General features: G+C 35.2%; 1 protein-coding gene across 4 annotated transcripts in view; it reads left to right on the forward strand.

Annotated features, from left to right (window-relative positions):
* C8H8orf34 (chromosome 8 C8orf34 homolog) overlaps positions 1 to 15,813 on the forward strand; it is a 481,071-nt gene that overhangs the window by 378,180 nt on the left and 87,078 nt on the right. For all 4 annotated transcript variants that reach the window (XM_024344934.3, XM_009455317.5, XM_009455316.5 and 1 more), the window contains 1 exon segment: positions 5,444 to 5,520. In XM_024344934.3, the coding sequence (XP_024200702.2) occupies positions 5,444 to 5,520 (77 nt within the window).

The following is a 15,813-nucleotide window of genomic DNA, read 5'->3' on the forward strand; positions in this document are numbered from 1 at the left end:
TACTCAACTTTAAAAAGGAACAAAATAATGGCATTTACAGCAACCTGGATAGAATTGGAGACTATTATTCTAAGGAGAGTAACTCAGGAATGGAAAACCAAATATCATATGTTCTCACTCATATGTGGGAGCTAAGCTATGAGGACGAAAAGGCATGAGATTGATATATTGGACTTTGCGGACTTGGGGGAAAGGGTTGGGGTGGCGAAGGATAAAAGACCACACATTAGGTACAGTGTACACTGCTCCAGTGATGGGTGCACCAAAATCTCAGAAATCACCATTAAATAACTTATTCATGTAACCAAACACCACCTTTTCCCCAAAAACCTATTGAAAGAAATAAAAAATCAAAAAACAGATGTCCAAAGAAAAGCCACAAATAGGGAAACATATTTGCAATGTAATTGCCACTGATCAAAGATTAATATTCAGAATATGAAGAACACCTACAATTTAATAAATAAAAAATCAATACATCAACAGAAAAATAAGTAACAAGTATGAATATACATTTTACAGAGAGAAAACACAAAAGTCCAACAAGCAGATGAAAAATACTTAAATTATCTTAGTTATCAGGGAAAAGCAAAATTAAGACCATGGAGAGATACAATCTTTTTTCTTTTACAACCTTTTGATTGGCATTGATGAAGAAAGCTGACAAAACTAAGTGCTGGTGAAGTCATAGATGAAAAGAAACTCGTATAAGGCAGGTATATGAGTTTTGGAAAAGTTTTCCATTATCTTAAAATCTTGAGCATTTATATAATCTAAAACCTAGAAACTCCATTTCTAGGTAAATGCCTTAGAGAAATAAGTATCATATAGCATGAAATATGAACAACCCTTGTTAGTATGTTCATGGATAGGGAAATGGATAAATTGTGAAATTTTTTTATGCAGTAGAAACCTGAATGCCTTTCAACTACATACAGGCGATGGATAAAATCAGTGATGTACAAATACATCCCCTGTATGTAGTTGAAAGGCATTCAGATTTCTACTGTGTAAATGTACAACAATTGTTTTCCTGAAAAAAGGAAGCCCTGATTTGTAGAGATTGAAGATTTCCGTGGTGTGAATACTCCCACCGTGGTTGATTTCAAGCAGCCAAACTGAAATGGCAGTTGGTTCTCCCACTCTGGTATAGCAAGTTGCAGCTCACCATTAAATGAGTCTTAAAAGCCTAATGCTTCTTGAACAAAAGCAAGTCACAGAATGCCATTTTTATAAAGCTCCAAAAAGCAAATCTAAATAATATGTTCTTTAGGAAAACATAAGTGACAAAACTATATTTAAAGACAGGAGTTGTCTCCCACATGGGCTAGCGGTTAGGATTCCTGGTTTTTCACCCAGGCGGCCCGGGTTCGACTCCCGGTGTAAGAATGTAAAGATTTTGCCGCTGGGCGCGGTGGCAGGTGCCTGTAGTCCCAGCTACAGTAGCGGGCACCTGTAGTCCCAGCTACTCAGGAGGCTGAGGCAGGAGAATGGCATGAACCTGGAAGGAGGAGCTTGCAGTGAGCCAATTTCGTGCCACTGCCCTACAGCCTGGGCGACAGAGCGAGACTCTGTCTCAAAAAAAAAAAAAATGACAAACACAAAATATTGGTTATTCTCAAGGTAAGAGGAGGCTGGGTGATGGGATAAGGAAGGAGCCCACGGATATATGAAGGTTATTGAAAATGCCCTAATTATTAAGTGGTGGGTTTGGGGTGTTTATTTTGTCTTTGTAATTTGTAATTTAAATAGATCATATATACTAATAGATGTGATATATTTTACATGTTATATTTATATAAATGTTTCACAGATGTTGCATTTTTATAAGTCAAATATTAGGTAATAAATATTAAAAAAACTGCTAAGGGAACATAAACCAATGTTAATGTAGCATAATAGAAAGAAATGACCATAGTTAATGCATACTCAAATCTATTATAATGGTGATGACATGGCATGTTCTTATGATAGACCTTTAACCCTGACAATGAACATTAAGTAATGTGTCACTAGCAACATGGAAGCCCCAGGCTGGCCATTCGTTGACACTCGCATAGTTTCTGGAGTCAGCCTGGTTTCTGCTCATAGATATTCTTGCATGTGTACCTTCACTTATGCCATCCTTCCCTGCCTAGCAATAAGGCCTTTTCCCTCCCTTCTCTGCCTATTTAGATCACCTGTTCTAAGATCATGTAAAGTCTCTCTGATGTTTTCTTTCTCTCATTTCCAAATTGTTTTTGAATTGCTTCTTCTGTGTGTTTCTCCTACTTCCATTGGATTATATGCTGCTTGAAGTTTTCTTATGTTACCCATCGTGCCCAATACAAAACCAGGCACAAGACAGATGCTGTTTAATTACTTGCCATTAATTTTTTAAATTTTATCAAAATAACTCCAACCTACCAATCTTTACCTATATATATCCTTCAGCTTCTCATTTACATAATTACTGAGTATTATAAGGACTCAAATTTCCTGGGAAATTAAATAATATATCAAAAATGTGTTGCAGATTATACTTTAAGCTCCTTTCTTGAAATGCCTAATCCTGCATTCTTCACATTCAATTATTAGTATACCTAATCTGCAAATTCCAGAATATGAGTTTCTGATTTAGTACATTCTTTTCTACTTAAATTAGTCAAACGACTAGATCCAATAATTGAATAGTATCCAAAAGTGCTATTGTGAGTTTATGTCAACTGTGCATCCACATTGAACTTGGCTCGGGAAGCATAAACATTTCTATAAATTGGTATAACTGTGCATAAAAAAGTCTGTTGTGACACAAGCAGCAAAAGTAAAAATAATGGCTGAAAAAAGTTGGATGTAGCTAAGCACTGCAATAAACTACAGATTTTTAGGTTCCCACCATGTCCAATCAACCACACAGGCTGAATTTCTAGTCCTACTCCTGCCACAGATTATTAGGTTTCTGGTAAAATTACTTTATCTTTCCATGCTTCAGTTTCTTCTTCTCTAAAATGAGGATATAAGATAAACTGTAATATTTGACAAATTTAGGGACTCATTTCCCACCCACCCATAGGTGATTTTAAATGGCTAAAAAAATTACTTACATTTGAAAATCATATATAAAAGAAATTGCTCTGGAATAGACAGAGCAAAATAGCTTGCACATATATACTCACCTGTTACTGTTAATGAGTGATGCACTTAGAACACATAAACAATGGCATTTACTGCTCTAAGCATTAAACACTAAGGTTTTACTTTCATGGTGTCTCTGGTCCCTACTAGCTTGTTAGATTGGTACCCTATTATTAGATTTGGGCTATTTGGCAGTATCCATTTGACTTCATAACTTTTAAAAACGGTAGTTATGTAAACTCTCAAATGTTCTGGCAGTACTTATAGTTGTCCCTTCATCCTAAGCTCAATGGGCATTACTGTATTATAGATCTTTCTGGATATGGTACCAATAACCAGGGAGAATTCAACAAAAATGAAACCCAACAAAATGTAAATCATACAAAGTTACTAATACTTTCGCTTTATAAATGTTCATCTTTGTTAAAAGGTTAATACTGCCCTGTAAATGTGTTCAAGTAAATTTCATGAATGAAAGTGTCATAGAAAATATTCAACTTCTTTTAAAAGCACCTAATACAGTGCTTGCCATATAGTATTTGTTGAATAAATGAATACACAAATATACAATACAATAAATGTATGAATGAATGAATACATAAATAATCAAGCAGAATGACGTCTATTAAAAACCATTAACTACTCATGGAGAAGAGCTTGAGAACTTATTTATAGTATTTCTAACTTTGAAAAAATTAGCAAATCCATGAGAAGGTGGATTTTACTGTCCTATATATGAAAATAATTTGCTGTGTAATGTAGAATAGAACATTTTAATGTTATTTATTTATTAAGTCAATAGATTACTGAAATAAGAACTTCAATACACAAGCAAAACAAGAAACATACTGAGTGAATACTAAAATTATAGTAGCATTTGCTCACAGTTCTGCAGAATATAATTCAGTTTTGGAGGACTTAAATTATGCTTAATTTACATCCTAATTTAACAAATTTATTGTCAGCTTTACAATTGGGTTTTGGGAGCTAGAGCTTCAAGTATTCTTTACAAGTGGATTAATAGTTTTGCATTTGGTATAATTCTCCTGATTTTATCCACTAAAACTTGCTTATTTTTAATATCTATGTTCTGTCAGGAAAAGTAGTAAGTAAAATCTTTAAATTCACCTATAATTTGAGAATGATATGTCTCTCCTGAAGTCAGTTTTACGGTGGAAGGTATTCTGTGTTTTAAAACAAAATCCACATTTACATCTACATAAACTGTGTGCCCCAGAATTTAGAAACTTGTCTTCTTGAATGTAAAATTCTGAGTTATCAGAGATAGAGAGCACTCCATGATTCAAAAGCTATGATTTATTATGGATTTGTGCTAAGTTTTCCATTATCTCCCTGGTGTTCAGTGGCCATTAAGGGTTTGAAAGATTTCATGCTCTAATTCTCTTTACAGAGTATACATTTTATGCAACAGAAAAATCTGTCTCCATATGTACATAAAGCTAAAGGAAAATATTTAGGGCTTTATATGACTCCCTCAAGTATTAATAAATATAAGAAATTAATTTTTAAATCCAGTGGTTTAAAATACCTTTCTCTTAACTGATTTTTTTTTTTTAATTTGAAAAGAAGGAGTTCAAACTCAACTAAGGAAGTCAACATTCTTCAGCATAGATTATTTCTAGTTGCTCCATTTACCTATCCCTATCACAGAATTCTTTATAACCCATAGAAATCCTTGTTGTTCTGGTGGTTGTTATAATGTCAGAAGACATATGAAAAAGGTTGCATCATTGTTTTCACATATTTGAAAGCCACTACTCACCCACCCCTCAATATATTCAATTCAGGCTAATTGCAACTTCTTCCTTCATACGTTGAAATGGAAAACCGATCACCATTTAATAATATGCACCTTTCTCGGAACTTTTTTCAGAGTGTTCCGTTCCATCTAAAAGACAGAGCACAAAATATTACTCAAATTGTGTAACCCCCCAAAAGGAGACAATTGATAGATAAAAGAAATAATCATGAAATTATAAAAGAGAAACAGGGCATTAAATATAATTATGTTCCAACAATTAGGTGGATAATATGCCAAAATATCTTGCTTTATTTGTATAACTAAGATGACTGTGGCTCTTGCCCATTCCTGACATTATTGTGCCCTTCTAAATTAAAAATACTTATCATTTTTCACAAGTTGTTTTTAAGCTAAATATTATTTCACGTTCTATTTTAACTCACAAACACTATGATTTTTTCAACACCCAATTCCATCATTTTCTTCTTCTCACAACAGGTTTGTATATCAGAGAATTAATAAGCAATATGTGAGTATAATTTATTCATTTTTTAAAAATAAAAATAGATTCCTTGCCTGGGACTGAAGAAGCACTAATGGAGGAGGGTGACGGATTTGAGAAAGCATCTAAACTAACAGGACCTGTAAGTATATTCATTGACTAATTTTTTTTAATTGCTAAAACTAATTTAAATTACTAGTAGGAAAATCTAAATAAAATATAATAAAGCCAGCTTTCTTACTGATTAATTAGGCTGTTCTAAGTTGTTTCAACAGTTGGGGAAGAAGACTTGAACTAGATGGGCAAAGTGAAGTTCTGGTGTTATTAACTGCTTGCTTGTGCATGTGAGCATGCTGAAAGGTTATGAGCTGCCATGTGAAACTTCAATAAGTTTAACTATACTTACCTTGGTAGTAAAACAAATATTTTGCATATCCTGAAAGTTTATATGTGACTTATGCTATTCTTAGTAGTGAAGTCCTTGTAATATGTTTGTTAAACTATATATCTTCAATACAGTATTTTGGGAGAGAACCATTAGGTTTAAGATTTTTAATGCAATTTAAGGTTAAAAGAATAAATAGAAAAAATCTGAAATTCTATATAAATTCTAAATAAAAATAAATTTTTTACAAATTCTAAAGTTCATAAAATATTTTTAGTTTCTATAAAAATAGCTAATGCAATCGCTTTATCTTAAATGTAATATTTGGACTGGGTTTGTATGTGTCTATATTCTCTGTATTAATTTGCTAGGGCTGCCATAACAAAGTAGCAAAGACTGGGTAGCTTAAATAACAAAAAGTTATTTTCTCAATGTTCTGGAGGCAGAAATCAAAGATCAAAGTGTTGGCAGGGCTGCTTGCTTCTGAGGTCTCCCTTTTTACCTTGTAGATGAATGTCTTCTCCCTGAGTCTTCACAGCTTCTTCCCTTTGTACATGTCTATGTCCTAAGCACTTAACACCAGTGATACATCACAAATGTCACCAGTGATATTGGATGAGGGACTCCCTAATAACCTCCTTTAACTTAATTACCTCTTTAAAGACCTTATCTCCAAATGCATTCTGAGGTACTTGGACTAGGAATTCGACATATGAAATTTTAGGAGGACACAGTTCAACCCATAACACTCTGTGACGAGATTACATGATTTAAAACATTATTCAGATCATAGGATTTGGTAAAAGGCACCAAGTTTTCCAATGAACTTCATAATAAAATTAATTTTTAAAATTACTGACAAAATCAATGTATCGTTGCTCAGATGTTATTTTCCCAGACCCTATTTATAATTTTGCATTTCCCTTCTTTATTTTTTATACAGTACTTAGGATTTCTACTGTGTGATACAATTTACTTATTTGTTTTACTGTCCATTTCTTTCCACTATAATATAAGGTCTAGCAGGGCAAGAATTTTTGTACGTTTTTTTCACTTCCACATCTCTAGAAGAGTACCTACACACAGTAGGCCCATAATATGAAACACACACATACATATATATGTATGTTGAATGCATAGTTTAGCAATAATTCCTCACCATGAGATGAAAACTATTATATTTTCCTTTACTGTAAAATGGTAAAATCTTAGAAATAGAAAAAACCATGGTAACCATCCAGTTCAGCATTTCCCATCTCTTACCTTGGCATTTTCAACAGGATATTTTCACTCCTCTATTTAATGCAGAGATATCTAACCTATAGATAAGGAAACAGAAATTCAGAGAAGCTAAGGAACTAAACCAAGGTCCTAAAGTTAAAAAACAGTGATATCAGGAGTTGGGGACTAGTCAATTTTCCTTCTACTGTACATCCTTAATATTTTTAGTGCTTTTCTGTTTCTTGTAGAAACAGTTTATTCCTGTTTGTTAGATGTTGTCTTCCATTCCTCACAAACATTGGTCCTAGTTTTACTCGTGGAGTGATAGCTTAAACCTAATCCTTTTTACAATTAACTGATGTTCAGATATTAGAAGCTACCAGCATGTCCCAAATGAGACTTAAATTTTTAAGTCAAAGCATAGTCCATTCTTTTAACCAATGCTTACATTGTGTAGTTTCAAAAAATTTCAGTACCTTGATGCTTTCTCTGAACATATCCTGTTTGCCAAGTCCCCTGTAACATGTGAGTTATGCCACAACCAAATCTAGGGTTCCAAATAATGTTCTCACATAGAGTACAATGAAGTATGTGGTTGGAAAAAATATTATTTGGTGATTATAACCTACTGTTGCATTAATTTTATTTTTTAAGAAATGTTCTGCCATTTATAAACTTTAGTATTTCTCCATAACCTCATGATGTTATGTTGTCCTTCAGGTTGTAATAATCTGTCATTCGTGACTTTTTGCAAAAGTTTATCAGCTGTGAATTCCACAAAGTCCATATTTGTCCCTCAGGCCTAAACATATACCATTAGATTCTTCTTCTAATCATTTTCTCCAATCAAGATATATCCTGTCTTTAGTATTTGGCTTCCTTAATAATACATAAAAATGCAAAGAAAGAAGAAATTAGCTTTATTTGACTGAAGTTTTCTTGAGTGATTTCAAATGGGTTCTTAGAGATCTTTGCTTTTTTCCACTGTGTTCACATACTGCTTCCCCAGTGCAAAAGTTTGTTATAGGTCAACTTTGTTTGTTTTTATTTACATTCATTAGATTTTGCATTAAAAATTATCCAATTCCAGTTAATATCATATTACACATTTAAATCTTTTTGGAATTAAGTGGAATAAAACAATACGTGAATAAATGAATGAATGTCAGGACCCTGAAGCAGGCAATTTCTAGATGCTAGCTGCTTTTATTATGAGGAAAGCATGGGTTAAAATAAAAGTTAATTTTGTTAAAATGATGATATTTTAGATATAGAGTTTCTAAAAAAAACTTCTGTAGTATTTCTTGGGATAGTATTTTTAGTAAATCAAGAAGAAAATTGTGACTTTATCTAAATATTACGAAGAATTGGAACAAAGAAACTCTTTTTCTTTATTACCGTAAGAAATACAAAATACTTCAAAGCAAATTTTGAGTCATATCCTGTACAAATATAAATATGCCACAAATGTTGAAAACCATTTAAGGTAGTTTCAACACAGGCTGTCTCTATTTGCTAACTTTCCATGTTGAATATTGTATATTAATAAGTGAGGAACAGACTCTTGGAAACTGTTTTTTCCTAGTGGCTTACCCTGTGCTTGGAATATTTCTTGAATATTTTGTGAATATTTAAGTGACGTGGAGGCAACATTTATATTTGAAGTTTTATCCTCCTCCAAATAAGCAAGTCGTTCTTCTGGAATTTCCCTCTCCCTCTCTGCTCTCTCTTTTCTGGACTGCCTCTTGGTATATATACAGCCTATGCAGGTTAAAACCGTATTTGTCAGGTAAAGCCATTTAGTAAACCAACAAAAAGACAACCATGAAAAGAAAATACCAAACAGGCAGGTATTGATTATGACCTCTTAGCTTCATAAATATAATACATTATTTTAGATCAATGATTGATGAACACTTAATGTCGATGATTTTGGATTGCATAATTTCTATGGCTTTCTTATTTTTTTTCTTTTTTGAGACAGAGTCTAGCTCTGTTGCCCAGGCTGAGTTCAGTGGTGCTATCACAGCTCACTGCAGCCTTGACCTTCTGGGCTCCAGCATTCCTCCCACCTCAGCACCTCAGCCTCCCAGGAAGCTGGGACTACAGGTGTGCACCAACACACCTGGCAAAATTTTATTTTTTTGTAGAGACAGAATCTAGCTATGTTGCCCAGGCTGCTCTTGAACTCCTGGATTCAGGCAATCCTCCTTCCTCGGCCACCTAAAATGCTGGGATTACAGGAATGAGCTTCCTTTATCTTAAAAAATCTATTTTGCTGTAAAAGTATTAAATAAACATATGGGTGTTAAGGGAAGATGAAGATAATTAAGAAAGACCATTGATAGTAAATGTCTTACTGCCTTTTTTCTTTTTTCCTTGTAAATTTTTTAAGTTATTGTATTCATTAGTCAGTAATGACTAGCTCATTATAATCTGACTCTCATAAGATTTTATGTAACTGGTCATCATTTCTTACTTAAAGTAGAAAAGAAAATTAAAAAGACTTCTGTAAAAAAGGTTTCCTAAAATGCCCAGGGTTTACTAAAAGTTATGCTTTTGGTATATTCTCTTCCCGGAGAGTTTTATCTACTTGGGGAAATACATAAAATTGACTAGGATGATATCACATATTTGTACAGCACTTTTTAATTATTAAGTGCTTCACATATTTTATACCAATGGTGTCTGAATTTTGTCATTTCCGTGGCTTATCACTTTATCCTGACCACTTTGCTGTGAAGTAGTGCTTACTTAGCTTCAGATGAGCATACTGAGCTTCCAAAAGATCTTGTGATTTGTCCCAGGTCACATAGACAGGGCAGGACAAAAACTCATGGTTCCCAGTGCCCAAACTGTCTTTCATAGAACTTGTTGGGATCCGTACAATTGGTACTTATTTGCAAATTTGTATTTAGGCACTGAGTCACTGTTAACACCTGTAATGAAAAGGATATAAGTATTAGGCTATTATCAGTAGCCAATATCTTTTTTTATTTTTTATTTATTTATTTTTTTAAGTTGGAGTCTCACTCTGTCACCCAAGCTGGAGTGCAGTGGTGTGATCTCATCTCACTGCGACCTCCGCCTCCTGGGTTCAAGCAATTCTCATGGCTCTGGCTCCCTAGTATCTGGGATTACAGGCGCACGCCGCCACACCCAGCTAATTTTTGTATTTTTAGTAGAGACCAGGTTTCACCATGTTGGTCAGGCTGGACTTAAACTCCTAGCCTCAAGTGATCCGCCCGCCTCGGCCTCCCAAAGTGCTGAGATTACAGGCTGAGCCACCATTCCTGGTCACTAATATCAAAGGTAGAATTATTCGCCGGATTAAGTAGATAGTGAAAAGCAACAGTTTGAGGGGACTAGATCAGAACAGGTAGTTTTTCAAGAGAGAAAGGGATCCGTACATTTCAGCATAAGAGATAAGCCTTGCTCAGGTTTTTCGGAATTGGAGGACTCTGAGAAACAAGAGCAGTATGAAAAGAGGTCCTGGGATGGGGAAACTACTGAGAAAGAAAGCAAAAGGGAAAAATGTATATGTCTAAGAAAAAATATCTGTGACAAGCTTAATCCAAAAGTTAGAGACTCTGGTAATTCTGGAATTATCTTGATAAAGTGTCTGCTGAGCTAGATTGGAGGTAAATTTGGTTATTTTTAATCTTGCTAGATGTTGTGTGTATTAGTTCATTTTCATGCTGCCGATAAAAACATATCCAAGGCTGGGAAGAAAAAGAGGTTTAATTGGACTTACAGCTCCACATGTGTGGGGAGAGCTCAGAATCATGGCGGGAGGTGAAAGACACTTCTTGCATGGCAGCAGAGAGAGAAAATGAAGAAGCAAAAGCGGAAACCCCTGATAAACCTCAGATCTCACGAGACTTGTTCACTATCACGAGAATAGCACAGTAAAGATTGGCCCCCATGATTCAATAACCTCCCTCTGGGTCCCTCCCACAACACACGGGAATTCTGGGATTTACAATTCAAGTTGAGATTTGGGTGAGGACACAGCCAAACCATATCATTCCACCCCTGGCCCCTCCAAATCTCATGTCCTCACATTTCAAAACCAATCATCACACCTTCCCAGCAGTCCCCCAAAGTCTTAACTAATTTCAGCAATAATCTGATGGTCCACAGTCCAAAGTCTCATCTGAGACAAAGCAAGTCCTTTCTGTCTATGAGCCTGTAAAATCAAAAGCAAGCTAGTTACTTCCTAGATACAATGGGGATACAGGTATTGGGTAAATACAGCTATTCCAAATGAGAGAAATTGGTCAAAACAAAGGGGTTACAGGGCCCATGCAAGTCCAAAATCCAGCAGGGCAGTCAAATTTTAAAGTTCCAAAATGATCTCCTTTGACTCCAGGTCTCACGTCCAAGTCACACTGATGCAAGAGGTGGGTTCCCATGGTCTTGGGCAGTTCCACCCTTATGGCTTTGCAGGGTACACCCTCTCTCCTGGCTGCTTTCATGGGCTGGTGTTGAGTGGCTGTGGCTTTTCCAGGAGCATGGCACAAGCTGTCAGTGGATCTACCATTCTCAGATCTGGAGGACCGTGGCCCTCTTCTCACAGCTCCACTATGTGGTGCCCCAGTAGGGACTCTGTGTGGGGGCTCCACCCCTACATTTCCCTTCTGCACTGCCCTAGCAGAAGTTCTGCATGCAGGCCCTGCTCCTGCAGCAAACTTTTGCCTAGGCATCCAGGTGTTTCCATATATCTTCCGAAATCTAGGCAGAAGTTCCCAAACCTCAATTCTTGACTTCTGTGCACCCACATGCTCAACACCACAAAGCTGCAAAGGCTTGGGGCTTCCACCCTCTGAAGCCACAGCCTGAGCTGTGCATCAGCCCCTTTCAGCCATGGCTGGAGCAGGTGGGACACAGGGCACCAAGTCCCTAAGCTGCACACAGCATAGGGACCCTGGGCCTAGCCCATCCTCCTGGGTCTGTGGGGCCTGTGATGGGAGGGGCTGCCGAGAAGTTCTCTGACATGGCCTGGAGACATTTTGTCTTGAGGATTAACATTAGGATCCTTGCTACTTATGCAAATTTCTGCAGCCAACTTGAATTTCTCCCCAGAAAATGGGTTTTTATTTTCTATCACATAGTCAGGCTGCAAAATTTTCCAAACTTTTATGCTCTGCTTCTCTTATAAAACTGAATGCCTTTAACAGCACCCAGGTTACACCTTCAATGCTTTGCTGCTTTGAAATTTCCTCCTCCAGATACCCTAAATAATCTCTCTCAAGTTCAAAGTACCACAAATCTCTAGGACAGGGGCAAAATGCTGCCAGTCTCTTAGCTAAAACATAACAAGGGTCACCTTTGCTCCAGTTCCCAACAAGTTCCTTTTCTCCATCTGAGACCATCTCACACTGAATTTTATTTTCCATGTCACTATCAGCATTTTGGGCAAAGCCATTCAACAAGTGTCTAGAAAGTTCCAAACTTTCCCACATTTTCCTGTCTTCTTCTGAGCCCTTCAAACTGTTCCAACCTCTGCCTCCTACCCAGTTCCAAAGTCACTTCCACATTTTCAGGTACCTTTTCAGCAATGCCCCACTCTACTGGTACCAATTTACTGTATTAGTCTGTTTTCACGCTGCTGATAAAAACGTAACCAAGGCTGGGAACAGAATGATAGCAGGTGGTGAAATACACTTCTTACATGGCAGTGGCAAGAGAAAATAAGGAAGAAGCAAAAGTGGAAACCTTTGATAAACCCATCAGATCTCATGAGACTTATTCACTATCACAAGGATAGCATGGGAAAGACCAGCCCCCATGTCTCAATAACCACCCCCTGGATCCCTTCAACAACATGTGGGAATTCTGAGAGATACAATTCAAGTTGAGATTTCAGTGGGGACACTGCCAAACCATATCATTGTGTTTTGTTGATTAGTATATGCAACATTCTGTTTATTGTTGCTGTAGGAACAAATGAATGGCTTTTACCCTTTTCACTCTTCCTGATTCTTTCTACTTCTACTCACAAGTAGTGAAGTTTGGATCTGATTGTGTGACATTGAAATTTCTCACATATGCCATATTTCCCAAGGTCCCATGGATAGAAACTTAAAAAATAATGAATTTGGATAAGATGCAAATATACTCTTTTCACAACTATAATTGGAAAACATGAAGATGAAGCATCTATGCATATATCTTCTCTAACACATACAACTGATGTATAATTTCAGAAAGATTGGACAGCAAGAGCATTGCTCCTAAATGAATTTCTTTTTACAAGAAAGAATTAGATGATTACTTTTTGTTAATTTTTAATTTTTTTATTTGGCCAATGCAGTACATAAGTCAGCAGAGTCCCTCCTGTATTTCTATTCACTGACTGAATGTTAATTAGCAGAGTGGAATCCTCTTATAATAAGTCCTGGATGCTTTCGGGAATTATGTTAAAAGAGGAATTCAATTATACACAATGAACATTGCCTGCTAAGACTTAAAGAAACTTTGGCAATCTGCTGAAGTCATATGACATTTCTCAATATGCAAGTTGCACAAATGCCTTTTATTTCTTTTCTCCAGAAACATACATACTACTTTCAGGCCAAATACTGTGTCTTCTTGGAAATTCATTCCTCTATCGCATTTCTTCTTTCCCAGATCTTTACCTCTTCTGTTGTAAGGCATGCATAAAAAGATCTATACATTTGATTCCAGGTGAGATTTGTCAAAAATAATTTTAAAAAATCTATACATTTGAAAGAAATAAAATTATAAAATCACACTTAGGCTTGACAGGAAGCATAAAAAATTGTACTCATATAATTCTTGTATAAAACATGGGTGAGGAATAGTTCTTTAGTGGACCTTTACATTATGTATTTAACTATACATATTCCTGCTTTATGTCTCCTTTCTTATTAATATTGCTACACTGTACACGCAACCCTGCCCACAGAAACATTTTGTCTGTTTCATCATACTCACAACTTAACATTTTAAATGTTTCCAATAAAACATGTTCCAGATTATTTTTCATACTCAAGTATAATTTTATGGTGCATAAATTGTTGCACATATTTTAGAGGGTTTGTGATTTTATGTAAATTGGTTTAAATAGTTGAGCAATAGAAGCAAAGTTGAGTGAATGAATTAATGAACAACTTGCAATTTTTCTTGCAATGTCCATCTATAATGGAAAACTAGGCACACAGCTAGCATTTATGGAATTAAGATTAAACATATTTCAACTTGGACTCTTGCAAAATGAAAAAGAAATGAATGTTCATTATAATCTCACCAAATAGAAGTGATAAATTATGATGAATTTTGTCCCTTGAAAGATAGTGTTGGCAAATTGCTGGCGGCTAATTGTAGCAATGAAATTTATGTTAAAGAACAGTGACTAGTACATATTTTGCTCAATCCTAAAGGTTTTTGCTATTTCTTCTTCCTTCTGGCCTGTGGAATTTCCCTTGGCTTTTATGACTCATCAGCTAAGATGCCAATAAAGCTGCTCAAAATTAAGTGCCATAATAGGCAAGTTATCTAACCAAATTTTGGGATCTGGTGGGATTTTTCCTTTTGACATTTCAGGTCTGTTGATTTCTGACATGTTAAGGATGAAAATATTTGCCCAGACCTATGCAAATATTATTTTTTAAAACATCTATGAGTTTGAAAATGTAACTTCTAAATGTTACATTTGCATAGGGAAAAAATGGCCTGAGATGATAAAGTGTGATCTAATAAATGTTTAAACATTGATTATGGTTTTGGTAATTAATTCAATCCCTTTACATAATTTTACTGTTTCTCCATTAATAAAAGTATGACATTATTTTGTGGTATCAGTTAAATTCTGCCTTTAATTTTTAAAATAATGGGAAGGGAGTGTGGCCTAATATACATTGATGCAGAGCAAGTATAATTAATTTCTAGGCAAATAATACCCAAGGAGATGTATGATAGCATGAGATCCCAGTCATGAGTCTGTTCTGAACGTGATGAGCAGAAAGGAAACTATATTTTTACGTTTTCGGTATTTTGAAGTTATTGCTAATTCTTTACTAAAGTGATTGTCACCTCCTGCAAATTTCATTAGATTGCAGTAGAAATGGGCTGAAGAGAAAAAAAGTAATATGGATTATGTTTGTGTTTCGAGGTAAAGCCTTATAGCTCTGACTATGACTTGTGCAGGATGTGTGCTGGGAAACACATTAATATCCAATCCCTTGTGGAAATGGAAAAACATGAAATTACCCACAAGGGCATTTCCTTTACATGTTCCTCTCCTTCTTCAGCTATGAAAACTACATAGATTACATAAAATGGCGGATTTTGAGTGCTTCCCTACAGAAGCTTACACATTTGCAGGGTTCTTTTTCACCTTTTAACCACATTCATCTAATCAAGATCGTATTTCTGCTTATTGTAAAAAGTGACCATATTTGTGTTCTGAATCTGAAAAGTGTGCTGACTCAAACAAACCAAAAAAATACTTTATATTCCTGATATTATGTTGACCTAATATGTATATTAAAAGAACATTTGGAAAATGATTATATTTATATGTTTATATTGAAAGGATGTTGACTGTTAGGTTATATCGAATGAAAATTCCTTTTTCAGAAATTAAACTCTTTTTAAAATTGAATATAAAAAGCCTTACATTCTGCTTTTCTTTACTTTACATTACATCATAAGCATATTCTTTTTTCCCACTATGGTTTTGTTATTCTGAAAGTTAAAAAAAAATTACATCTATCTTACAAGCTAAACGCAATAAGCATATTCTTACATAAAACTTATCTATTAGTCTAATTCTAATGGCTGTGCATTATTGCAGCCTTATCT

The sequence above is a fragment of the Pan troglodytes genome, chromosome 7 (genome assembly GCF_028858775.2).
Source record: "Pan troglodytes isolate AG18354 chromosome 7, NHGRI_mPanTro3-v2.0_pri, whole genome shotgun sequence".
NCBI lineage: Eukaryota > Metazoa > Chordata > Mammalia > Primates > Hominidae > Pan > Pan troglodytes.